The 24,175-nt window shown below is 46.1% G+C and overlaps 2 protein-coding genes across 2 annotated transcripts in view; both read left to right on the top strand.

Annotated features, from left to right (window-relative positions):
* The window catches only part of ZCCHC4 (zinc finger CCHC-type containing 4), a 14,945-nt gene extending 2,083 nt beyond the window's left edge, over positions 1–12,862 (top strand). Inside the window, exons 3-13 of the mRNA XM_087724888.1 lie at positions 1,394–1,476; positions 2,324–2,599; positions 3,677–3,757; positions 4,517–4,589; positions 7,083–7,233; positions 8,334–8,437; positions 8,727–8,848; positions 9,179–9,254; positions 9,644–9,695; positions 11,078–11,222; positions 12,733–12,862. Coding sequence (XP_087581014.1) covers positions 1,394–1,476; positions 2,324–2,599; positions 3,677–3,757; positions 4,517–4,589; positions 7,083–7,233; positions 8,334–8,437; positions 8,727–8,848; positions 9,179–9,254; positions 9,644–9,695; positions 11,078–11,222; positions 12,733–12,841 — 1,272 coding nt within the window. The 3' untranslated portion in view covers positions 12,842–12,862. The remainder of the gene's footprint in view (positions 1–1,393; positions 1,477–2,323; positions 2,600–3,676; positions 3,758–4,516; positions 4,590–7,082; positions 7,234–8,333; positions 8,438–8,726; positions 8,849–9,178; positions 9,255–9,643; positions 9,696–11,077; positions 11,223–12,732) is intronic.
* Positions 12,863–15,316: 2,454 nt separating this feature from the next.
* The window catches only part of ANAPC4 (anaphase promoting complex subunit 4), a 39,504-nt gene continuing 30,645 nt past the window's right edge, over positions 15,317–24,175 (top strand). Inside the window, exons 1-7 of the mRNA XM_087724887.1 lie at positions 15,317–15,437; positions 17,331–17,455; positions 18,086–18,191; positions 18,971–19,103; positions 21,192–21,266; positions 22,829–22,855; positions 23,819–23,863. Of these exons, the coding sequence (XP_087581013.1) occupies positions 17,348–17,455; positions 18,086–18,191; positions 18,971–19,103; positions 21,192–21,266; positions 22,829–22,855; positions 23,819–23,863 (494 nt within the window). The 5' untranslated portion in view covers positions 15,317–15,437; positions 17,331–17,347. The remainder of the gene's footprint in view (positions 15,438–17,330; positions 17,456–18,085; positions 18,192–18,970; positions 19,104–21,191; positions 21,267–22,828; positions 22,856–23,818; positions 23,864–24,175) is intronic.

Genomic DNA, 24,175 nt, shown 5'->3' with positions numbered 1-24,175 from the left:
AGGAATATAAAATCTGTCACCACCTCCATTTCTTCCCCGTCTATTTGCCAGGAATTGGGAGGGCCAAATTGTGGTATAGAAGATAGAAAACAGAAGGTAGGAGAGAGAAGACAAAAATGTAAAGATGGGCATATTTCAATCTATGCTCCAGGGTTTGAAAACAAATCAGTAATTTTCTAAAGTATTTATCACTTCTTCCAAATAAAGAGAGAGAAATATACACATACACATACAAAGCTTCTATCTATCTATCTATCTATCTATCTATCTATCTATCTATCTATCTATCTATCTATCTATCTATCTATACATACATACATACATACATATATATATACACATACATACATACATACATACATACATACATACATACTTGGGGCATACCAGGGGTTGTGACTTTAAATATATACCTTTCTCTCTGGCTCAGCTGATAACGGATCAGAGCCTGTGGCTTAGTGGTTAACACATCTGCCTAATATGTAAACAGCCCAGGTTCGAATCCCAGTAAGGGTATGGCTAGCTGATGAGAGCTAAATAGCTTGAAATAGATTTAGTATGTAATACAACCCAGGTTCGATTCCCAGTAAGGGTATGGCTAGCTGATGAGAGCTAAATAACTTGAAATAGATCTATACTAGTCTCCCTTTATTTATTTATCAGCACAAATACTACATATATATATATATATATATATATATATATATATATATATATATATATATATATATATATATATATATATATATATATATATATTTCTGAACCAGAAATTCAGAGGAAAAAAAATTGAACTTGCATTTGGCGGAAATCCTGAAAATTATACTACAGGTGGTCCTCGATTTACAACCACAATTGAGCCCAAAATTTATGTCGCTAAGTGACACAGGTGTTAAGTGAGCTTTGCCCCGTTTTACGATTTTTCTCGCCACAGTTGTCAAGGGAATCACGGTGGATGTTCAGTTAGTAACTTGGTCATTAAGTGAACCTGGTTTCCCCGTTGACTTTGCTGATCCGAAAGTCAGATTACAGATTAGCAGAGTGGGAAGGGACCTTGGAGGTCATCTAGCCCAACCCACTCACGCCCAAGCGGGAGACCCTGCACCATTTCTGACAGAGGGCAGCCCAATCTCTTCTTGTTCGCAAAAGGGGATAAATGTGACACCCCCCCCCCCCCCGGGACACTGCAACCGTCATAAATGCGAGTCGGTTGTCAAGCATTTGAATTTTGATCACGCAAAGGTCGTAAGTGTGAAAAACTGTAGCAGGTCACTTTTTTCAGTCATGCTATAACTTTGATTGTCACTAAACGAACCGTTGTAAGTCGAGGACTGCCTGAAGTAGTTTTTTTTCTCATTCTTTCATTTTTTCCCCCCCTCTATATGTTCCGTAGATATCAGAAGCTCGTCTTTCAGCACGGGAAAAATTCAACCAGAGTCATCGTCCCTCTAGAACTCACTCCGACAACGTCAAAAGGTACAGTTTGGGTTGAAAGGCTTTGTTTCCACGAATCAGTTGAAAATTAAGTATGTTTGAAACTGATATTCACGTCCCTGTAGTAAACGGCCCTGGATAATTCCTTAAAAACGAAGAATTAAAAGGTATAATTAAAAGGAAGGAGAAGAAAGAGGGTAGGAGGAAGGGAGAGGTAAGGGAAGGAAGAAGGGGAAGGAGAGGAGGAGGAAGGAAGGAAGTAGAGAAGGAAGGGGGGGAGAAAAGAAAAGAAAGAGGAAATAAGGTGGTGTCATAGCAGGTGCGAAGGATGGTAAACAAAGCATTCCAAACTATACCTTATAACCTCTTAAATGGAATAATAATAATATAAGAATGGCAAAGAAAAAGAATAACTATTCCCCAGAGGGAATAAAAGAGGAGCGAAAGGGGAGTGGAGTTTGCAGGAGACAATTAGTTCCCTTAATTGGTTCGTGACTCTCCGAGGCTCCTTGCCAAGTTCTGCAGATCTCGGCCTGGCAGCTCTCCAAGCCAGATGAGGTCTGTGACCATAAATCCTCCCTAGAAAGACTTTGCTGGATGGGAATGAGCAGAATTCACAGCCAATTAATAAAAGGATTTTTTGTCGGGACAAAGGAGTTTGCTTCATGCTCTCTGGAAGCCTCGGCCAGAACAGGTTCAACCCTGAGCGACTGATCTACTTTCCTGTTAGAAGCAAATATTTTGGGAAGGCCGAAGGGAAGAGCTATAAAGAGAAGCTATGAACCGGCCATTGTCCCCAAAGTTTGAAATCTAAGCGGGTGGGCGCTTCAATTGAAGGGCGGAAACTTCAAGGCAATGCCCTTAATGCCAGTGACTCTCCTGCTTTAAGGTACAAGGAATTCATCGCCCTCCCGCCACCCAAGAGGAGGTTTTGTCAAGAATGCCAACAGCTCCTGTTGGTACCTGAGTGGGAAGGACACTCTGGCCATCCAGCGCTCTCTGATATCTCCGCGGCCCAGCTGAGACGGCCGAGCCAACTCCTGAGCGCCCTGGAGGACAAGAAGACCAACGCGCAGTATCTCTTCACCGATAGAAGCTGCCGCTTCCTGCTGGATCTTCTCGTGGCGCAAGGCTTTAGAAGGGTGCTCTGTGTGGGCACTCCAAGGTAGGATCTTAGGTTCCCCCCACCCCTCCATGGTTGACCGTAACCAACAAACGGCCTTTAGCTTTTGCCCTTGACAAAAACATGGGGCCAAAGTTACAGAATAGAGAAGAACAGAGTTGGAAGGGACCTTGGAGGTCTTCTAGCCCACCCTCCCCCTGCTCACGTAGGACGTCCTATACCCGTGATGGAGAACCAAAGTGGCACATGGGGCAATGTTGCCTGGCACATGCGGTGTTACCCGTTCCTCTTCCGGCGCACATGCGTGTGCGGCAATCAGCCGGCTTTTATGCATGTGGCAGTGTTGGAAACTTGAAGAGCTGAGGTGGCGCAGTGGTTAGGGTGCAGCACTGCAGGCCACTTCAGCTGACTGCAGTTCTGCAGTTTGGTGGTTCTAATCTCACCGGCTCAAGGTTGACTCAGCCTTCCATCCTTCCGAGGTGGGTGAAATGAGGACCCAGATTGTGGGGGCGATATGCTGACTCTGTAAACTGCTTAGAGAGGGATGAAAGCCCTATGAAGCGGTATATAAGTCTAACTGCTATTGCTATTGCTATTTTCTGGCGGGAGCATGAGCACTGGTTAATTGTCCTCACTGTTAGGAGGCTTCGCCTTAGTTCCAGGTTGACGTTCTCCTTGATTGATTGATTGATTGATTACATTTATATGCCGCCCTTTTCCCCGAAGGGAACTCAGGGCGGCTCACAATTCAATCAGGGAAGGAGGTACAGACAAGGGAATAAAAAAGACGAGACATAACAATACTAAATTTAAAAACACACAACAACCATACCATTCAAGAAGGGGGGCAAAAACTCTTTAACCCCAGGCCTGTTGGAACAGCCAGGTTTTAAGGGCTTTGCGGAAGGCCTGGAGGGTGGTGAGGGTTCGAATCTCCACGGGGAATTCGTTCCAGAGGGTCGGAGCAGCCACCGAGAAGGCCCTCCTCTGGGTAGTCGCCAGTCGGCATTGGCTGGTGGATGGAATTCGGAGGAGGCCTAACCTGTGGGATCTAATCGGTCTAGTGGAGGTAATTGGCAGCAGGCGGTCTCTCAAGTTTGATCAATTGATCAATTTCAGGCTCCATGAACTGATCCAGATGGAAGCTTCCTCCAAGGAGAAGGTGTCCATGAAGAGTCTTCTGCTCGATATTGATTTCCGGTGAGGTTTTATTAAGGGATCGGTGGCTTCTTCCTCTTCCCCACACTTTCTTTCTTTCCATGTCTCTCCATTGTGTCATCCCTAGGCAGCTAGTTCCCAACCCACAATCCCAATTTTTCCGTTGCCAAGCGAAACGGTTGCCAAGTGAATTGTTGCTCCGTTTTTACGACCCCCTTTGGCACGGCTGTTAAGTGAATCCCCGCGGTTGTTAAATTGACAGCACGGCCCTGAGGTGAATCTGGCTTCCTCGTGGACTTTGTTCATCAGAAGGTCGCCGAAGGGGATCACGTGAAAAACACACACACCCCGGGGACACTGCGACCGTCATAAAAATGAGTCAGTTGCCAAGCAATCTGAATTTGGATCACACTGTCAACTCGCAAAGCGTCCCCTGGCCTGCTCTCGAGTTGCCATAGGGAAGGGGAAGATGGGAAAGGGATGAAACGGGACGGCAGCGAAAGATAGGAGCACATCCCAGACATATCTCTCTCAAGGCTATATCCCAGGGTTACTTGCAGCTGCTCGGAGGGAATAGGAAAGAAAATAGGAAGGAAGGAAAGAAAGAATTAGGAAGAAAGGAAGGAAAGAAATAAGGAAGGAAGATCAGAGGCATTGGAGGGACTGAATGCCAAGGGAGAAAGCAACTGAGACATTTTTATCTGCTGAGTCCAACTGATCCTCCATCTACATTTCGACAGCCGAAATCTCATTTGTAAACCTAATAAGACTCTAACCCTAAACCTAACAATTCCTTTCCAGGTATTCGCAGTTCTATCCCGAGGAGGAATTTTGTCACTATAACATGTTCAATCATTATTTCTTTGCTGGAGAGGTAAGAGCCAATCAAGTTCAATAATACTCAATAGCAGTAACTGTGAGAGGGATCTTGGAGTCCTAGTGGACAAGCATTGAAATAGGAGCCAGCTGTGTGCAGCAGCTGCCAAAAAAGCCAACACAGTTCTAGGCTGCATCAACAGAGGGAGAGAATCAAGATCACCTGAAGGGTTAAAAGCACTTTATAAGGCCTTGGGAAGGCCACACTTGGAATATTTCCATCCAGTTTTGGTCACCACAATGTAGAAAAGATACGGAGACTCTGGAAAGAGTGCAGAGAAGAGCAAGAAAGAGGATTAGGGGACTGGAGGCTAAAACATATAAAGGACGATTGCAGGAACTGGGTATTTCTAGTTGAATGAAAAGAAGGACCAGGGGAGACAGGATAGCAGTCTTCCAATATCTGAAGGGGTGACCCAAAGAAGAGGGAGTCAAGCTATTCTCCAAGGCATCTGAGGGCAGGACAAGAAGGAATGGGTGGAAACTAATCAAGGAGAGAAGCAACCTAGAACTAAGGATAAATTTCCTGACAGTTAGAACAATTAATCAGTGGAACAGAAGTTGCCTCCAGAAGTTGTGAATGATCCAACACTAGACGTGTTTAAGATGATGTTGGACACCATTTGTCTGAAGTGGTGTAGGGTTTCCTGCCTAGGCAGGGGGTTGGACTAGAAGGCCTCCAAGGTCCCTTCCAACTCTGCTATTGTATTGTATCGTATAAGTTCTTTGCACATTTTATCAATGAAACCCCACCCGGCTGCAGCGGGAGTGGGGTTATTCAGGGAGTGGTGGACAGCTCCCGAACCCCTCCATATGACTCTGCTTATCATTATATGTGTGCCCTGAGGAAGTTAAAGGTATCAGTTACTACAACGTGTAATAAAGCGAATAACAATCCTTGGTTGCATAAACAGAGGCGTAGAGTCAAAATCGCGTGAAGTATTAGTACCACTTTATTAACCACTTAGTAAGGCCGCACCTGGAATCCTGCACCCAGTTCTGGTCACCTCATTGCAAAAAAAAGGATATTGTGACTTTGGGGGGAAAAGGTGCAGAGAAGAGCAACTAAGATAATGGAGACTAAAACATAGGAAGAACGTTTGCAGGATTTTTGGTTTGGCCAGTCTATTGGCTTCCAATATTTGAGGGGATGCCTCAAAGAAGAGAGTGGGAGTCCACTTATTTTCCAAAGCACCAGAAGGCAGGGCAAACAATGGATGGGAATTAATCAAAAGAGAGAAGCAACTTGGAATTTAGAAGAAACTTCCTAATGGTGAGGACAATTAACAGCGGAACAGCTGGCGTCCCAGAGGTTGGTGCTCCCTAGGGACATGCAGTCACTAGAGGCAGGGGAGGCGTGGCCTCACCAGTCATGAAGAAAAGGAAAGAATTTTAAAAGAATTTTTTAAAAAATAATTAAAGCCAAGGTAGTTGCTGCCAGATTCCAAGTCACAGTGGCTTGGAACAGTGCTTAGTGTTAACTATAGGAGGAGACCAGAGAACTAGGGGCCTCCAGTGCATAAGCAATTTTTCGCCTTTTAAGAGTTAAGCGAGGGTTAAAAAGCGAAAAATTCCGTATGCAAAGGAGGCACGTGGTTCTCTCGCCTCCTGTAGAGGGCATTTTTAGAGGCTTTTTGGAGTTCTCTGGGAGCAACTAGCTCAGTCTGACTCAGCGCTCTGGCCTTTCATGAGGGCAGAGTTGAAATCCTCTCTGAAACAGCTGGAAAAGGTGCGTGTGTGGGGAGGGGGGAGGATTTCAAAAAGTTTGATTGCATGCAGAACCCACGTTGCCTTTTCAAACACACACACACACACACACACACACACACACACACACACACACACACACACAGCTGGATAAAAGTATATAAGCCCAGCTTCACTGATTACAAGTTTGAAAAGGCAACGTGGCTCCACCTGCAATCAAAGGCTCGGATCGGAAGGCAGCAGGGGAAGGGGGGGGTATGGCAGAGGAGCTGATTTCAAGTCATTGGAAAAATATATCCAATCCAACGTCTGTGTTTGTGTTTGAGAGTGAGTGAGTGAGAGAGGGATCCAACTTCTCTGTGTGCGTGTGTCTGTTTGAGAGAGGGCGGAGGGAGGGAGAGAGGGAGGAAGGAGGGGGAGGGAGAAGAAAAAGAATGGGAAAACTTATTTTGCAAGGGGGGAAAATGCTGTCGCTTTAAATTGGAACTGAGAGCATGCCTGGCTGTGGAATTCTGGGAGTTGAAGTCCACAAGTCTAAAATAATTGCTGCCTCACCAGCCATAAAGCTCACCGCACGTCACTGGAGGTTTTTAAGAAGAGACTGGACAGCCATTCATCTGAAATGGTATAAGAGCCTCCTGCTCGAGCGGGGAATAGGACTAGATGACCTTCAACGACCCCTTCCAGCTCTATTCTGAGCATAAGATAGTTAAAAGATACCTCCAAAAGAGTAAAAACTTGCCGGATCTCCGGAATCCCAACCTTCTCTTGGCTTCCTTTGCAGGCTGCTTCCCAGGTGTGCGAGGAATTCCTGCAGGAGGACCGAGGGAGAAATGTGGTCATGGTGGCTGATCCCCCCTTCGGAGGCCTGGTGGAGGCCTTGGCTTCTAGTTTCCGAAAGCTGATGGCAATGTGGAGCTCAGCAGGCGGTGCAGGTAAACCCTTCCTCAGGTACCTTAACGAGACAGAAAGAGGGCTGAGAAAATACCTACAGAACCCTCGCGTCCTGGATGTAAACGCTTTCAACTTCTCCCCTCGCTATACAGCAGTGATGGATAACCTTTCGGCCGTCGCGTGCCAAAAGCGGGGGAATAGCAATAGCAATAGCAGTTAGACTTATATACCGCTTCGTAGGGCTTTCAGCCCTCTCTAAGCGGTTTACAGAGTCAGCATATCGCCCCCAACAATAATCCGGGTCCTCATTTCACCCACCTCGGAAGGATGGAAGGCTGAGTCGACCCTGAGCCGGTGAGATTTGAACAGCCGAACTGCAGAACTAGCAGTCAGCTGAAGTAGCCTGCAGTGCTGCATTTAACCACTGCGTCACCTCGGCTCTTGTGTGTGCGGGGGGGGGAGGAGTGCGTGCCCACGCCCATAATTCTGTGCGCCCTCCTCCCATGCATGGGCGCAAGCCAGTGGACGATATACACTGTGGTGTTACATTTCAAACTATATTTGTACATAATGCTGTTAAAATTGATGTGGCTTTCTGGAAGTATAGTTATTCTCTGCTATTTAAAAGAAGATATAGTAGCACTGGGCTTCTTCAGATCAAGCATTTATTTTAAAAAAGCTTCCTCATTTTGTTAAGCTGTCTGGAACAATAATAAAGCAGCCTTTAAAAAATAAGTCTCATAATTTGGACATTCTACAGGCATTTATAGTTATTGACTTGCCTCCTTGCAGCAAACAGCAAACAGCCTGTTTCAGCTTCAGCACAGCCTGATTAGTGCAAGCAGCTGATTGTCAGTTTGAACGGCCTCCCGACCATCAGCTGTTTCAGGCTGCAGGCAATGCAGCCATAGCCTATTGCAGCCTCCGCGTGCCCCATTTTCCACCTCCGCATTTCGTTTTCAGCCATTTATCACCCGTTCTGGGCGGGCGGGGGTTAGGATGGGCAGAAAATGGCGCACGTGGAGCCGAAATTGGGGTGCACAAATGGGGTGCAGAGGCCAAAATGGGGCACGCGGAGGAGGCAATAGAAAAGGGTAATCCTTTGTATGTATCTCTCTTCTCTGCTTTTTTCCCTCGTTAGGTATTTCTACCCGCCAAGAGTTACCTATGCTTTGGATATTTCCGTATTTTTTTGAGCCCCGCATTCTTGAATTTTTTCCAAGTTTCACAATGTTGGATTATCAGGTAATGACTAAGAATCTTAGATGGAAACCTGTAAACCTTCTCTCTGCATTTGAGTGCCAATCTCTTTATGACTTCTAGTCTTTCTCTCTGCTTCTGGTTATGGCTGGCTTTCGTTCGGTTTGTGCTAAACTATTGATGGAATCGGTCCTTTAATTTTTTTTTCCTAAAAGGGATTCGAACCTCCGAACTCCCGACCTTTCAGATCGACAAGCCCAGCGTCTTAGCCACGGAGCCACTGCGTCCCCTTTTCGTTAACCACTCCTGCTTTTATTTTATTTCTATTTTTTAGGTTGATTATGACAATCACCCGCTATATAAACACGGGAAGAGGGGCCGTAAACAGTCTCCCGTTCATATTTTTACTAACCTGTCGCCAGGTTCGATAGTTCTTCCTGCAGAAGAAGGATACAGGTAAAAAAACAAAACACTGTTCAGCAGAACAAATTATTTGTTAAAAAAAAGATTAACCACAAAAGCCACCGACGTGGTTTACCGCCAATGGGCCCCAACCATGGAAAGAGTTTTTTTTCCCCGTGAACCAGAAGGGGCCTGTTTCCACACGCTGCCTGCATCCCGTGGATGGAGCTTCGCTTGTTTGTGGAGACCGGGTTCTGGCATCCCACGGCTCGGTACCGGACCATGGACCACGGGTTGGGGGAGCCCTGACTGATGGACCCTCTGTTCAATCAGGACTGGCTGCATCCTTTCCTCAAAACCTTCTCATCGGTTTCTCTCCGTCAGGTTTTGCCCTGTCTGTCAGCGATACGTCAGTGCCGAGAACCAGCACTGTGACCTCTGCAATTCCTGTACTTCGAAAGTAAGTCTGTCCTTGAGAATGTTGTGGCCCGCAAGCAGAGTCGGACAGTGGGGAGGTTGGGGAGGAAGATGGGCCAGTCCTGGGAGTCTGGGGAAGGCTCTGATGAGGGCTCTGTGTCGGAGGCAGAGAGGGGACCAGGGATGTATGCCAGTCATCAGCTGCCTTCAGAGTCAGACATCAGTGAGGCAGAAGAACAGGTGGAGCCTGTTCCCAGTGTGCGCATGCACAGAGTGGCCAGACAAAGGGAATAGCTAAGGAATAAGGGTGGACTTGGGAGTAAGGCCACAGGTGAATGGCCCCTTGTGTTCATAAGTCGAGAACTACCTGCAACAATTGGGTTGTAAATGTTCTTTGCATGAAAATTAACATATTTTTCTTCCCCGCAATAGGATGGCAGACGTTGGACTCACTGTAACGTTTGCAAAAAATGTGTAAAACCCTGTAAGTTGTTTTTTTTTTAAAAAAAAAAAATAACTTCTGTACAACTTGGGATCAGGAGAATTCAAGATAAAATGGCCGTTAAAAAGTTTTAATGTTTTGCTTTGTGGCAAGATGACTCTTTCTCTTGTCTGTCTACTATCTTGGAAATCTCTCTCTCTCTCTCTCTGTCTGTCTGTCTGTCTGTCTGTCTGTCTGTCTGTCTGTCTATCCATCCATCCATCCATCCATCCATCCATCCATCTCTATCTATCTATCTATCTATCTATCTATCTATCTATCTATCTATCTATCTATCATCTATCTATCTATCTATCTATCTATCTATCTATCTATCATCTATCATCTATTCATCTATCCATCCATCCATCCATCCATCCATCTATTTATTCATCCGTCTATCTATCTATCTATCTATCTATCTATCTATCTATCTATCTATCTATCTATCTATCTATCTATCTATCTATCTATCCATCCATCCATCCATCCATCCATCCATCCATCCATCCATCCATCCATCCATCCATCCATCCATCTATCTATATCTATTGCTATATCTATCTCTATATCTATCTATATCTATATCATCTATCTATCTGTCTGTCTGTCTGTCTGTCTATCTATCTATCATCTCTCTCATCTATCTATCTGTCTATCTATCTATCTATCTATCTATCTATCTATCTATCTATCTATCATCTCTCTCATCTATCTATCTATATCATATCTATCTATTCGTCTATCTATCTATGTATCTATCTATGTATCTATGTATCATTATCTATCTATCATCTCTTATCTATCTATCTATCTATCTATCTATCTATCTATCTATCATTATCTATATCATTATCTATCATTATCTATCATTATCTCCCCCTCTCTCTCTCTCTCTCTCTCTCTCTCTCTCTCTCTCCCTACCTACCTACCTACCTACCTACCTACCTACCTACCTACCTACCTACCTACCTACCTATCTATCTTTGTGACCCAGTCACAATATAGACTCCCTTAACTGACATCTGTGGATATCTTCTTAGTAAATTTGACCCCCTTTTGATCCTGGTTACGGTAGTTATGATTTCCAAAGGGTCCGGAAGCAGCAACAGGAATTCTCATATTTGGCTCTGGGGCTTTACTGAAACATTTTAATTTGACATTTTATTGTAGATTCTTACAAAGTTGTCTTTCTTTGTTTTAAAACGCCGTTCGATGCAGTCCCTCTAAGGTCCCGTTTTTTCAAACATTGCATTTTGAAGATTTGTAGGCTTCAGCTTCCAAAATTATGCCCAGCCAACATGCCGGTTTAGCTGTTGGACAAAACAATGCCAATGTTTTATTGCTGCTTTTCATGAGGACTGACGCCTTCCTTCCTTTGGCAGCCTGGGTTCATTGTAGCGTCTGCGATCGTTGTGCTCTCCCCACTCACCCTTGCGAGGAAGCTCAGGTTGGCTGCTTCGTCTGTGGCGAAGCCGATCACAAACGCACCGCGTGTCCCAATCGGCCGAGGACTGGCAGAGTTGACCGGTAAGTTGGTGGTGGGAATCTGATCATTGCCGGCTGATCTGGCAAAATGAGACCGGCTCTTTTGAGCTCTTCCTTGTTGGGTCCTTGGTGGATTCCGAGCTTGGTGGTTTTCTTGCAGACGTTTCCTGACCCAACTAGGTAACATCATCAGTGCTAGAGGGGAGGAGGGTTTGTAGAGAAGGGGGGGGAGGAGGAGAACTGGGGGGTCCTTGGGGCTCTCTTAGTTGTGTTGTTTCCTTGCAGATTCTTCTTGACCAAACTACATAACATTGTGAGTGCTACATGCTGCCTTAGATACCTGCACCAAATCCCACACCCTTCTAGCACTGATGACGTTACTTAGTTTGGTCATGAAACGCCTGCAAGAAAACAGCCCAACTCAGAAAGCCCCAAGGACCCCCACAGTCATTCTCCTCCTCCTCCTCCTCTCTGCAAACCCCACCTCCTTCTAGCACTGATGACGTTCCCTAGTTGGGTCATGAAACGTCTGCAAGAAAGCTACCAAGCTCAGAGAGCACCAAGGACTCTACAGTCGTCCTCCTCCTCCTCCTCCTCCTCCTCCTCCTCCTCCTCCTCCTCCTCCTCCTCCTTCCCTCCTCCTCCTCCTCCTCCTCCCTTCCAGCACTGATGATGTTCCCTAGTTGGGTCATGAAACGTCTGCAAGGAAACCACCAAGCTCAGAGAGCACCAAGGACCCCAGTCCTCCTCCTCCTCCTCCTCCTCCTCCTCCTCCACCACCACCACCACCACCTCCTCCTCCTATTCTCCTCCTCCTCCTCCCTTCCAGCCCTGATGACGTTCCCTAGTTGGGTCATGAAACGTCTGCAAGAAAACCACCAAGCTCAGAGAGCACCAAGGACTCTACCTTCTCCTCCTCCTCCTCCTCTTCTCCTCCTCCTCCTCCTCCCTCCCAGCACTGATGATGTTCCCTAGTTGGGTCATGAAACGTCTGCAAGAAAACCACCAAGCTCAGAGAGCACCAAGGACCCCACAGTCGTCGTCCTCCTCCTCCTCCTCCTCCTCCTCCTCCTCCTCCTCCTCCTCCTCCTCCTCCTCCTTCTCTTCTTCTCCTCCTCCTCCTCAGGACCCCACAGTCATCATCGTCATTGTCCCCCCTCCTCCTTTCTGCAAATCCCACCTCCTCCTAAACACTGATGATGTTACTTAGTTGGGTCTTGAAACGTCTGCAAGAAAACAGCCCAGCTCAGAGAGCACCAAGGACCCCACAGTTCTAACCCTGAGCTACAAATATTCTCTCCTATCCGTGATCCTTCATTGTATAACCATGGTTTATTAAATCACTACATCTGGCTTAACCTACTATGGCTTTACATTTTGGGTAAAGCGAGCGATTTGAATCCCAGACATACATTTTTGTCAGGAAGTATGTATAGTCCCAAAGGTTTCCAATTTCATAGAGGTGGTTAATTGATCGAGTGCCGTTTTCCCATCTCTTTCATCCTTTCCTGCTACAATTGATTTTTTTTACCCCCCTTCACTTCTTCTGCAGAGAGAAGAAAAAAGCCAAGAAAAAGAAGAGGAGATTGAAGAAGGCCGTTCTGGAGGCAACCGGTTGGAAAAAGGCAAAAGTTGCCAGGAAAAGAAAAACGAAGGCATAGAATAAAACATTTCATTGCTTATTTCTTTGTTTATTATCGTCCCGTTTTAATTGTAAGCCGCCCTGAGTCCCCTCAGGGAAAAGGGCGGCCTATAAATCATAATAAATCATAATAAACTACAAACTACAAACTACAATCTATTAAAAAAATATAACTGGATTAACCGAAAAGGTTTATATTTCTAGGTAAAGGTAAATGTTCCCTCGCACATATGTGCTAGTCGTTCCCGACTCTAGGGGGCGCTGCTCATCTCCGTTTCAAAGCCGAAGAGCCAGCACTGTCCAAAGACATCTCCGTGGTCATGTGGCCGGCGTGACTCAACTCCCGAAGCCGCATCGAATGCTGTTCCCTTCCCACCAAAGGTGGCTCCTATTTTTCTACTTGCATTTTTTCCGTCCTTTCGAACTGCTAGGTTGGCGGAAGCTGGGACAAGTCACGGGAGCTCACTCTGTTATGCGGCGCTGGGGATTCGAACGGTCGAACTGCCGACCTTTCTGATCAACAAGCTCAGCATCTTTAGCCACTGAGCCACCGAGTCCCTGGTCTTTGCAATACAAAATCCGACGGCGGCGCTGGGGATTCGAACTGCCGACCTGTCAAATATGTCTTTGGGCACATACAGGTAGCCCTCAGCTTACGACAGTTCACTTAGTGACTATTCATAGGGATAACATCACTGAAAATTGTGACTTATGACCATTTTTCACACTTAACGACCGTTGCAGCATCCTCACGTCATCAAAATTGAAAGGCATGGCAGCTGACTCCTATTTATGACGGTTGCTATGTCCCGGAGTCACACGATTTCCCCGTTTGCGACCAGCAAAATCCATGAATAAGTCAGGCTCACTTAACAAATGTGTTTACTAAAGAACTGCAGTGATCCACTTAACAGCTGTGGAAGGAAAGGTCATAAAGTAGGGCAAAACTCACTTGTGAAATGTCTCACTTACTGCACATAAATTTTGGGCTCCGTTCCGGTTGTAACTCAAGGACCAGGTCAATTTTTCCAAGTTGCTGGTGGCAAATACCGCTGTGTGTCATGGCCGGTTCCTCCACCAGGTGGCACAAGTAGATCAGGGTGTTTTTTTTTAGCGTCTATTTGCTGCCACCTAGTGGTAACCCATCGTAGATACTTTCTCCCGCTAAAAACAACCTGGCTTTCTGCAGAATTAAAAACTTGGCATTTTGCAAGCTGACTTGAAACCCCCCTTCGCGTGAGCTGCTGATCTCGGTCTGATGCTAACTGGGTTAGATTTCCCTGGTGGTTGTGGACACCGGACCCTGCCCCCCCCCCCAAAAAAAAAGGCCAGTTGAGGAAACATGTAGGAAATGGGATTCCTGGCAACTGTTTCCCTGCTGGGAAGGGCCAAAATCTGGAATCTGGTGGGATCTTTTTCGAGCAGATCCATTTTATTCAAAGCTTTTGAGTCCGAAAAGATGCTCTTCCAGAAACAACCCCCCCCCCCCGAGTCAAGGAAGGCCAGTCCAAAATGGGACGGTCGTTGTGGGGGGCTTCACCCCTGGAGGTTTTCCCCGAAGAGGATGGACCGCCATTTATCCGGAACGCCACGAGGTCTCTCCTTTAGAGCAAGGGGGTTGGACTAGAGGACCTCCAAGGTCTCTTCTACGGTCCCATTTTCTGCGTTATGGGTCAGAAGGATGTCCCAGGATGTGGCAGCGGCTGGAGATGCTTGAGGCAGGAGGAGGAGGAGGAGGGGGGGGGGCAGAAGAAAGGGGAGGAAAGAATAGGAGAAGGGGGGAAGGTGAAGGAGAAGAGAGGAAGAAGGAGAAGAGAGGAAGAGGTAGCAGGAGGCAGGGGAGAAGAAGAGAGGGAAAAGGAGAAATACGGGCAGAAGGAGATTAGGAGGAGAACAGGAGAGGGAAAAGGAGAAAGGGAGAAGAGGAGAGGGAAAAGGAGGAGAGAAAAAGGAGGGAGAAAATGAAGAAGGGGGAAAGGAGAAAGAACAGGAGAGGAAGAAGAAGAGTTAGCAGGAGGCAGAGGAGAAAGAGGGAAAAGGAGAAGAGAAAAAGGAGAGGTAAAAAAAGAGAAAAGGGGGAAAAGGAGAATGAAGAAGGGACAAAGGAGAAAGAACAGGAGAGGAAGAAGAAGAGGTATGGGAGGGGAGAAGAGAAGGATGAAAAGGAGAGGGAGGAGGAGGAGAGAAGGATGAGAAGAGAAGAAGAAAATGAGAGGGAAAAGAAGGGGAGAAAGAGGAGAGGGAAAAGGAGAAGAGAAAAGGAGGGGAAAAGGAGAAAGAACAGGAGAGGAAGAAGAAGAGGTAGGGGAGAAGAGAAGGATGAAAAGGAGAGGGAGAAGAGAGGGATGAGAAGAGAAAAGGAGAGGGAGAAGAAGAGAGGAAGGGGAGAAGGAGGAGGAGGAGAGGAGAGCCCCCTCCTCCCCGGGGGACCTCCGGGGCCTTCCAGGCGCTGCTCTCCCTCCTCCCTGCCGGCAGAGGAAGGAGAGCCGAGCCGAGCCGAGCAGCCCCGGGGAGGACGGAGGGACGGCCTTGCCGACGCCGCTTCCGGAGCCTCCGCCGCCCACAGGCGGGAAGCGCGGGGCTGAGCCGGGCAGGAGGCGGAGGCGGCCGGCCAGGTGCGCGCCGGGTTTGGGGGTCCTGGGCGAGGGGGGGGGTCGCAGGAGGGGAGGGGGCTGCTCCTCACCCCCCTCCCCATTCTTCCCCCGCGGGGAGGGGGCTCCTCTGAAGGGAGGGGCGCGTCTCCCTCTCCTCCTTCTCCTCCTATTCTTCCTCCTCTCCTCTCCTCTTCCTCCTCCTCTTCCCCCTTTTCTCTTCCCCCTTTCCTCTCCTTTCCCCTCTTCCTCCTCTTCCCCCTCTCCTCTCCCCCTTTCCCTCTCTTCTCTCCTTTCCCCCTCCTCTTCCCCTCTTCTCTTCCTCCTCCTCCTCTTCCTCTTCCTCTGGTTACTTTCAAAGCTACCCCCTCCTCCTCTTCTTCCTCTTCTCCTCTTCCTCCTCCTCCTCCTCCTCTTCCCCACTCTTCTCTTCCCCCTTTCCACTCCTCTTCCCCCTCTTCTCCTCTTCCCTCTCTCCTCTCCCCCTTTCCTCCTATTCTTCCTCCTCTCCTTTCCCCCTCCTCTTCCCCTCTTCCTCTGGTTCCTTTCAAAGCTACCATCTCCTCCTCCTCTTCCTCCTCTCTTCCTGCTGCTCCTGCCATTGAAGCCACCCCCAAAACAGTTCAGAGAAATTGTAGCTTTGCTTCTCCCAGGGAGGCAGGCAGCCCCAGGCGTGGGTCGCCCCCTTCGCTTTATGTCTGCCACGACAACACCCCTGGCGGGTAGGCCCAGCTCAGAGGTTTTCGGGGAAGCCCACGGCTCCACCTTGCAGAGGGTGCACTTTGGATGCCCCCCATTGTTTCCACATTAAATGTCCCCACCACCCATGGACGTATGTTGGAACACCCGATTTAACAACCCTTCAGGGGGACGGAAGGCGAAGGGTCCATTTTGACATCTTCAGTCTGTTTCAGGCCTTTGCTTCCGCTGTCTTTGGAGGGGGCTCGCCGTGTGTGTGTGCGAGGGCCGAACCTGGCACCAAATTTTGCCACTTGCTTTGCAGGTAAAATTACTCCCAATTTGAGTGTGTCTCCTGATGACTGGCTGGAGACACATTTCATCCATCCATCTCCCATCATATCTTTCTTTCCCTTTCTTTCTCTCTCTGTCTCTTTCTTTCTCTTTCTTTCTCTCTCTCTCCCTCTCTCTTTCTTTGTCTATTTATTTCTTTCTGTCTCTTTTTCTTTCTTTCTCTTTCTTTCTGTCTCTTTTTCTTTTTTTCTCTCTCTCTTTCTTTTTCTTTCTCATTATTTATTTATTTCTGTCTCTTTTTCTTTCTTTCTCTCCCTCTCTTTCTTTTTTTCTTTCTTTCTCTTTCTCTTTCTCGTTCTGTCTGTCTGTCTCTGTCTCTCTGTGTGTTTCTGTCTCTCTGTGTCTCCATCTCTATCATCTATCTATTTCTATCTGTCTCCATAATCTCTATCATACATATATGTGTGTGTGTGTGTGTGTGTGTGTGTGTGTCTGTGTCTGTGTGTGTCTGTGTGTGCCTGTGTGCGTCTTATCATCTCTCCATCTGTATTTTAATATGAAGTTTAGGGAAATAATGTTAATATGAAAGTGGAAGATGTAGCAAATGAGGAACGATGTTGCACAGAGATGTTTGTGCCCAGACGACACACACGGCATAAGGAAAGATGGGATGTTTATCTTTGTAAACGGAAAAAACAAATCTTTAGGAAGGAGAATATCTCTGCTGAACAAAACTCTGCGCTGGCGACAGGGAAGGGCATCCGGCCAGTAAACACACAGCTCCATTCAGTTGCCCAGAGTCCACCTCATTGGAACGGATTACAGGGTCATTAAAAGACAAAAAAATATATATCAATCAGTCCCTGTCCAGAGTGGGCCCAGTCACTCAAGATTCAATTAATCTGAGCTAACTCTCATCGTGGTTTATTATATTTTGGTTTCCAGGTACTGATGCCACCACCATGCCGGCTTTCAGGCAAGTTGGGGAGAAGCAGCTTCCTCAAGAAGTTATTTTTATGGCCTGGTCTCCTAAGAGGGATCTCATCGCCCTGGCAAACAGAGTGGGGGAGGTAAGCCATCCCGTGGAGAGCCGGGCGCAGGAGTTGTAGGGCACTCAAAGAAAAACTTGGAATCAACTGTCAATCTTCTCAAAAGAGTTGACCTTGGAATTAATTGTGAAACTGTTGGTCTGGGTTAGGGGTGGGGAAACCACGGCCCTTTTATGACGCGACAAAGTTATAGTCCTACTGTCCTAAGTGGGAGGAGATGGGTGATAGAAACGACGAGAAGACTAATAGTAATAGTAATACAGTCTTAGTAGGTAATATGACAGTGTTGTAGGAATTAGTTGTTTAGCAGAGTGATGGCATTCAGGGAAAAAAACTCCTTGTGTCTAGTTGTCTTGGTTTGCAATGCTCTATAGCATCATTTTGAGGTTAGAAGTTGAAATAATTGATGTCCAGGATGCGAGGGGTCTGTAGATATTTTCACTGCCCTCTTTTTGACTCGTGCAGTGCACAGGTCCTCCATGGAAGGCAGGTTGGCATCAATTGTTTTTTCTGCAGTTCTGATTCTCCTCTGAAATCCGTGTCTGTCTTGTTGGGTTGCAGAGCCAAACCAGACAGTGATGGAGGTGCAGATGACAGAACTCAATCGTCCCTCTGTATTTAACTGTATTTAATTCCTCCATTTCTTTCTAGGTGTTGCTTCACCGCCTGGCAAATTTTCAGCGCGTCTGGAGTTTACCCCCCAATGAAAGCACGGGCAAAGAAGTATCTGCTCTTGCCTGGAGACCAGATGGCAAAAGTAATTTGTGGCAAAACAAACCTTTACATTAAAGATTGACTTTTCAGATGACAGGATTCCTCCCCTTCCTTCCCCCCCGAGCTAGAAAACCCTGCATTATAGGGGAATTCTTATATCGGAGATCATTGTTATGGCCGGCCAGAGGAGCTGGCAGCAGATTCGGACAGTGAGGAGGTTGGGGAGGAAGATGGGCCAGTCCTGGAGTCTGGGGAAGGCTCGGATGAGGGCTCTGTGTCGGAGGCAGAGAGGGGGCCAGAGCCGTCTGACAGTTATCAGCTGCCTTCGGAGTCAGACATCAGTGAGGCAGAAGAACAGCTGGAGCCTGTTCCCAGTGTGCGCATGCACAGAGTTGCCAGGCAAAGGGAAGAGCTAAAGCAGTGTTTCTCAACCTTAGCAACTTGAAGATGTCCGGACTTCAACTCCCAGAATTCCCCAGCAGTGGTTAGGACAGTGTTTCTCAACCTTAGCAACTTGAAGATGTCTGGACTTCAATTCCCAGAATTCCCCAGCCAGCGAATGCTGGCTGGGGAATTCTGGGAGTTGAAGTCCGGACATCTTCAAGTTGCCAAGGTTGAGAAACACTGAGCTAAAGGACAGGGGCGGACTTGGGATTCTGCTCTATATAATCCGCCCTCTCATTCTCCCGCAGTGGAAAACGTGGCAGGCCTGAAGGCCCCCAATGCCAAAGACGGCTTCCACGTCTGACACCCAGATCTCGAAGGAAGTATCTCCTATGAACTGCATGTTTTAATTCCCCTGCCTCTCCATTCCTTTTGCAGTTCTGGCTTTTGGGCTTGCGGATACGAAGAAAGTTATTCTGTGCGACGTGGAAAAGCCAGAGAGTTTGCACTCTTTTTCGGTCAGCGTTCCTCTTACATTCATGTACTGGATGGAAGTTACAGAGGAAAATAGGTCAGTTGAAATTCAAGATTAGCCCTCTATCTCTCTCCCCCCGCCCCCCCCTCTGTCTCTCTCTCTCTCACACATACACAAAACTGGTTTAATGGTTTTATTAATTGTTCTGACCGAGGCTTCCCAATAGCAATAGCAGTTAGACTTATATACCGCTTCCTAGGGCTTCCAGCCCTCTCTAAGCGGTTTACAGAGTCAGCATATCGCCCCCAACAACAATCCGGGTCCTCATTTTACCCACCTCGGAAGGATGGAAGGCTGAGTCAACCCTGAGCCGGTGAGATTAGAACCGCTGAACTGCAGATAACAGTCAGCTGAAGTGGCCTGCAGTACTGCACTCTAACCACTGTGCCACCTCGGATAGATAGATAGATAGATAGATAGATAGATAGATAGATAGATAGATAGATAGATAGATAGATAGATATGATAGATAGAGCAATAGCAATAGCAGTTAGACTTATATACCGCTTCATAGGGCTTTCAGCCCTCTCTAAGCGGTTTACAGAGTCAGCATTATCGCCCCCACAGTCTGGGTCCTCATTTCACCCACCTCGGAAGGGTGGAAGGCTGAGTCAACCGGTGAGATTAGAACCGCTGAACTGCAGATAACAGTCAGCTGAAGTGGCCTGCAGTGCTGCACCCTAACCACTGCGCCACCTCGGCTCGTATAAGAGCATGAAGCAAACTCCTTTGTCCCAACAAAAACCCCTTTCATTAATTGACTGTGAATTCTGCTCATTCTCATCCAACAAAGTCTTTCGAGGAAGGATTTATGGTCACAGACCTTATCTGGCTTGGAGAGCTGCCAGGCCGATATCTGCAGATATCGGCCAATTCTCCCTACAGGAGAGAATGTGGTTAGGAAAATACTAGAATGTGCAGAAATGAATAGATTGACACTGGCTATTAAAGAACAAAAAGTCAGAAATGGCTGGAAGAAATTATGGATATTTCTGATAGAGGTGTCCAATTCACCTCAACTTTCTGGAAGGAATTTCTTAAGCGCATTGGCTCCGCCCAGGGCCTTAGCTCCGCCCACCATCCTCAGACTAATGGGGCCTGTGAAAGGACCAATTCTGTTTTGGAACAATATTTACGTTGTTTCATCAATTATCAGCAGGATGATTGGGTTGACTTGCTACCGCAAGATAGAACTGAAACTGGAATCGTTCTTATTAGGAATATTAGACCCGAAAATGGACAATAAATCTCAATTCATAATAAATACACAGACTCGCTTCAGTTAGGATTCCCTTTGCACAAAACTAGAAACAAATCAATCAGTGCACCCGCGGACGAAACAATAATTAGAAAGGTCCTCGATTGTGCAGAGATGGACAAAATGACTTTGGAGTTAAGAGAAAGAGAAGAATCGGATTATTATAAAATATGGAATAGAATGTATAAGTGCCTAGAAAACAGAAGCCAGAACAGTAAATAGAAATCTCTGTTTTTTTTTAAAAACTAGTATTGAATAAAAATTAACCAAAGTTACTAATTACTATCAAACTTAAAAGTATTGACCATAATGTAAATATAATGGTGATGTGAACAATTAATATTATTGCAATTGTTAGTACAACTGTTATTACACTATTACAGATGTTAAAACCGATAAGAAGGCAATGTAGAATAACCACAAAAGCTAAACTTTCATGCCGATACAAAAGGCTGTAAAACTATCTTAGATTGTTATTTTCTCTGTATTTGTTGTTGTTTTTTCTGTTTTTAAAAGTTAAAATGTTTAATGAAAACCGTTTAAAGAAATAAAGAGAAAGAACATACCGATTATTATACAACTTGGGAATCATTTTACCGATGGTTAGAGAACAGACATAAGAATTAATAGTAAAAGAAGTTGTGTAAAACATAGAAAATGTATTAATAGTTAATATCATTAATAGAGTTAAATAAATCATGATGAGGGTCGTTATAGCACCAGACATTTAAGGTATTGGAAAGTAAGCTAAGAGTAGATTAAATAATGAATGTGATTGCGAATGTTTAATTGTTGAAAAAGAATCGTGTTGGGAAGATGCCAGGATCTTCCGGGTGCTAAATCCGAGCGTCCTCCTTTCATTCCAGTGTCCTCACTTCGTTTTATAATGCGGAAGATGAGTCCAGCCTTCTCCTTCCTAGGCTGCCTGCCTTGCCAAAGAAGTAAGTTGTGTTGTCGGGAGGGAAGAACGAAGCTGTGGAAGTGCGTAGGGAGCCTGGCCTTCTTCACAAGTCTTCGATGGTTGAATGAAGCCATTTTTAGAACCGGAGGCAGTTTCTGACGTTGAACAATATCGCCTGAATTTGTGGCCTGATCGTTGGGTGTTTCATGATTTCAGACAGATATATATATTTTTACACCATGCGTAAGCAAGATTAGTGGGACGCGGCGACTCAGTGGCTAAGACGCTGAGAATGTCGATCAGAAAGTTCGGCGGTTCGAATCCGTAGCGCCGCCTAACGGAGGGAGCTCCCGTGACTTGTCCCGGCTTCTGTCAACCTAGCAGTTCGAAAGCACGTAAAAAATGCAAGTAGAAAAATAGGAACCATCTTTGGTGGGAAGGGAACAGCGTTCCGTGCGCCTTCGGCATTTAGTCTTGCCGGCCACATGACCACGGAGACATCTTTGGACAGCGCTGGCTCTTCGGCTTTGAAACGGAGATGAGCAACGCCCCCTAGAGTTGGGAATGACTAGCACAGATGTGTGAGGGGAACCTTTACCTTTAAGGCAAGTTTACTCAGAAGTAAGCCCGTTGAGTAGAATGGATTTATTCCTTGGGCAGTGCAGAGGCTCAGAATAAGCCTGGTTGAATTAAATAATGTTTCAACCTTAGACACACTTTTGAGAGACTGAGGGTTTTTGCTAATACTCACAATAGTTTTCACTGGTACAACAATGTCGGAGATCTTTTGGGGCCATATCAATCCGGGGGCAGTTTGACGATTTCTGGTCAAGTTTGAAAGGATAGTTTTTGGACATCTCAAGGAGCGGTGCGGTGGCCTAGAGGAGGCGCTCTCGCCTCACAATCAGGTGGCTGTGAGTTTGATACTAGGTAGAGACCGATATTTCTCTTTCTGGCCATACTGAGAATATACTGTATCTGCCGAACAAAACTCCGCAATGGCGACAGGGAAGGGCATCTGGCCAGTAAACACTGCTAGCTCCATTCAGTTGCCCAGACGCCACCATGCAAGGGATTATGGGGTCGTTAAAAGGGGATAATGATTTTTGGAAGTCTCCAGATTAGCTGGGAATGGAATTGCCCAGAAATAGTTTTGGCCTAAGAATAGAATTAATACGACCTGATTTATTATAAATTATTATGTTTCCCTGAAAATAAGACAGGGTCTTATTTTCTTTTGACCCCTGAACTTGGCCTTATTTTTGGGGAGGTCTTATTATTTTTGAGGTGCAGGAGGCGGCGAGCGTGGTCACCTCACGGCTCCTGCGTTGCAATATTTTTGGGGACGGCTTATTTTCAGGGGAGGGCTTATTTTAGCGCATGCGCTCAAAAGCCCGATTGGGCTTATTTATCCGTGGAGGTCTTATTTTCGGGGAAACAGGGTATAATGATACTTGTATGTTGTATTTTAATAAGTGCAGGGAACATGGAGATGTTTTATCTATCCATCCATTCATCCCTCCCTCCCTGGTTTAATTACGTAGTAAACCATCCTCACCATTCTCTGAAACTGCTTGTTCTTGTTTTTTTTTTAAAATACAGCTACAGTGCCACCGCAAAGATTTTCAGGTAAAACTCCTGTTTGTTTACTCTTGAGAATTTTGAGAATGAGGGTATGGTCAGATATGCTTCTTTTAACTGATTTTTTTTTTAAAAAAAACTAATTTATAATATAAGATACAAAAGAAAAAGTGGGAAAATGAGGGAGGAGGGAAGGGAAACGTGTAGAGAAAGAGGGGAAAAGAAAAAAAAATGAGCTTGGTGTTAAGGTTACAGCATCAAATCCCATTTTTGTTTACTTTTACATAGTAATATAAATATAAAGTAGCCATTTCTATAACAATAAGGGGCGCGGTGGCTCAGTGGCTAAGATGCCAAGCTTGTCGATCAGAAAGGGCGGCAGTTCGGTGGTTCGAATCCCTAGCGCCGCGTAATGGAGTGAGCTCCCGTTACTTGTCCCAGCTTCTGCCAACCTAGCAGTTCGAAAGCACATAAGAAATGCAAGTAGAAAAATAGGGACCATCTTTGATGGGAAGGGAACAGCCTTCCATGCGCCTTTGGTGTTGAGTCATGCCGGCCACATGACCATGGAGACGTCTTCGGACAGCGCTGGCTCTTCGGCTTTGAAACGGAGATGAGCAGCGCCCCCTAGAGTCGGGAACGACTAGCACAGATGTGCAAGGGGAACCTTTACCATTTTATAACAACAAACCAATTTAAAATCCAAAATCAAAGTTTCATTCTTCCCCCCCACCTCAAGCACAAAGTCCAGAAGTGGTTTCCAATTAAAAACAAACGTAATTTTGATTTTTCTTTTATCCAAGCACTCAATTTAGCCACCTCTGCTAACTTCACCAACTTCTGCAGCTCTTCGTCTGTTATGGGAATCCTTCTATTTTTGTGCCTGAAGTAATCATGCTGCCACAACATATATATATAAGAGCAAAGTTTACCCAAGTCTTTATCCATTAAACCCCAAAAGGTTTCTGGTTTCAGCGCTTTTTTTAACGGATCTTGATGATTGTATTTTAGTGAAGAAAAATCGGATGAAATTATGAAACTCATGGGAGACGTCAGGTAACTATATTTTTTCCTTAATTATTTTCCAAAGAGGGGGAGAAAGTAGGTTTTGGTTGTGGGTGCCTAATAGGAAACCTGGCAGGTTTTGCTCCGGAAGCCAATAAAATCTCCTGTCTCCTCCTCTGGGGTTCAGACTAGAAGCTGGGCAGGACTTCTGGGGGTGTCGTAAAATTATATCCTTTGCACTCCCGAGCAAGGATGCTGGAAAGGGACCAATTTATTTGATTAATCTGATTTGATTAAATGTCTCAGCAACCTATATGTTGGGCTCAATTGTAGGCATAAGTTCAGTTCAGTTCAGTTCAGTTT

This window comes from Thamnophis sirtalis, unplaced genomic scaffold, assembly GCF_051295495.1.
Source record: "Thamnophis sirtalis isolate CommonGarterSnake01/CBP01778 unplaced genomic scaffold, rThaSir2_p1.2 scaffold_10, whole genome shotgun sequence".
NCBI lineage: Eukaryota > Metazoa > Chordata > Lepidosauria > Squamata > Natricidae > Thamnophis > Thamnophis sirtalis.
Note: the sequence above shows the minus strand (reverse complement) of the source record. Positions and strands in the feature narration are given on the sequence as shown.